Here is a 1370-nt window from a genome sequence, read left to right as displayed (position 1 = left end):
CCGTCTCTAATTTGTAGTTTGCTGACTAATCGAGCACCCCAAGACAGCGACTTCGCATATATCTCTGCATAGTTTATCATCACTCATCAACCATAATGGCACCTCACTCGTAGACTCGTACATACGCTCGTCAGTCGTCACGTTGTATATAAGGCCACAAGCCTCTGTTCCCCACAAGAACCACTCGCGCGCAGTCCTTCATTCGCGCACTCGTAGCTCCAGCGTTGGACTCGGCCATGGATGCACGGCTGCACTACTCCAGGCGACTCCTGCTACAGCTGCAGGGGCCGCCCGCGTGCCCGTCGCCCGTCCCCGCGGCGCCCAGCGCCGCCGATCCGGACGCTCGGCCGGGCCCGGCAGCGGCAGGCGAACTCAACTCCGACACGATCCTCACCCTCGCGCTCCTCACGTGCGGCCTCGTCGCGGTGCTCACGTTCCGCGTCGTGCTCCAGTGCGCGCTCCGCGTCACGCGCGGCGCGTGCTGCGGCGGAGCCGCCGACGCACAGGACGACGACGACGACGACGACCCCGAGGAGCAGGAGCAGCGGCACGCTGGCGGAGGCGCGGGGCTGGCGCAGCAGCTGCAGGCCGCGGCGGCGCGGCACGCGCACGGGAGGAAGCAGCTGCAGCGGCTCCCGGGGGCGCTGGTGGAGGCGCTGCCGTGCCTGGCGTTCTCGGCGGGGCTGGAGCTGGCCGGGTCGTCGCGGTCGGAGTGCGCCATCTGCCTCGCCGATTTCGCGCGCGGGGAGGCGGTGCGCGTGCTGCCGCGCTGCAACCACGGCTTCCACGCGCGCTGCATTGACCGCTGGCTCGCGGCGCGGCCGACGTGCCCCACCTGCAGACAGGCGCCGTTTGCCGAGCCCACAGCGTTTCTGTAGCCAGGACAGCTCTGGCCTCTGGCCAGCGTCGTGCTTGTGGAGCCCGTATCACTTGGCGATAGCGTGCATGGCCCGCCTTGTGCTTGTGGAGCCCTGTATCACTTCCACTTGGCGCGATCGTCAGTAGTGTTTGTACATTAGCAGTGTGCTAACAGAATATTGGCAGCGTGTTACATGGTTTGAGACCTTGTGAGTAGAATATATCGGTGGTCTTAAATTTGAGAGGCAGTGTTATTCAGATACTAAACTTTCATTTTTTTATTTCTAGGTCCCAATTTGTCTCGGGCTTCAATATTAGTCCATATAGGTTTTAACTCCCTCTCTGATTCGAATATGGTATGTTGGGTTCAGTAACTACACTTTGCATTAGTAGTGTCATTTAGGTAAGTCTCAAAACTTGCTACACGAGATACTAAACTTGCACGCTCGTGCTATATGCTCGTGCTATATAGGTTGATAACTTCCAAAAGTACAGATCTAAGTCCCAGACTT

At 59.8% G+C, this 1370-nt stretch overlaps 1 protein-coding gene across 1 annotated transcript; it reads left to right on the top strand.

Moving 5' to 3' along the window:
- The first annotated feature begins 201 nt into the window (after positions 1-201).
- On the top strand, positions 202-1131 carry LOC136514785 (RING-H2 finger protein ATL72-like). The gene has a single exon (XM_066508494.1). It carries the CDS (start codon positions 237-239, stop codon positions 876-878), a length of 642 nt encoding a protein of 213 aa, XP_066364591.1. The 5' UTR covers positions 202-236; the 3' UTR covers positions 879-1131.
- The last annotated feature ends 239 nt before the right edge of the window (positions 1132-1370 follow it).

The sequence above is a fragment of the Miscanthus floridulus genome, chromosome 17 (assembly GCF_019320115.1).
Source record: "Miscanthus floridulus cultivar M001 chromosome 17, ASM1932011v1, whole genome shotgun sequence".
Taxonomy (NCBI): Eukaryota; Viridiplantae; Streptophyta; class Magnoliopsida; order Poales; family Poaceae; genus Miscanthus; species Miscanthus floridulus.
The sequence above is the reverse complement of the archived record's forward strand: the minus strand, read 5'-3'. Positions and strand labels throughout refer to the sequence as shown.

Bases quoted from the DNA above. Each gene is read 5' to 3' on its own strand.
- LOC136514785 (XM_066508494.1), top strand. From the start codon at position 237: ATGGATGCACGGCTGCACTACTCCAGGCGACTCCTGCTACAGCTGCAG.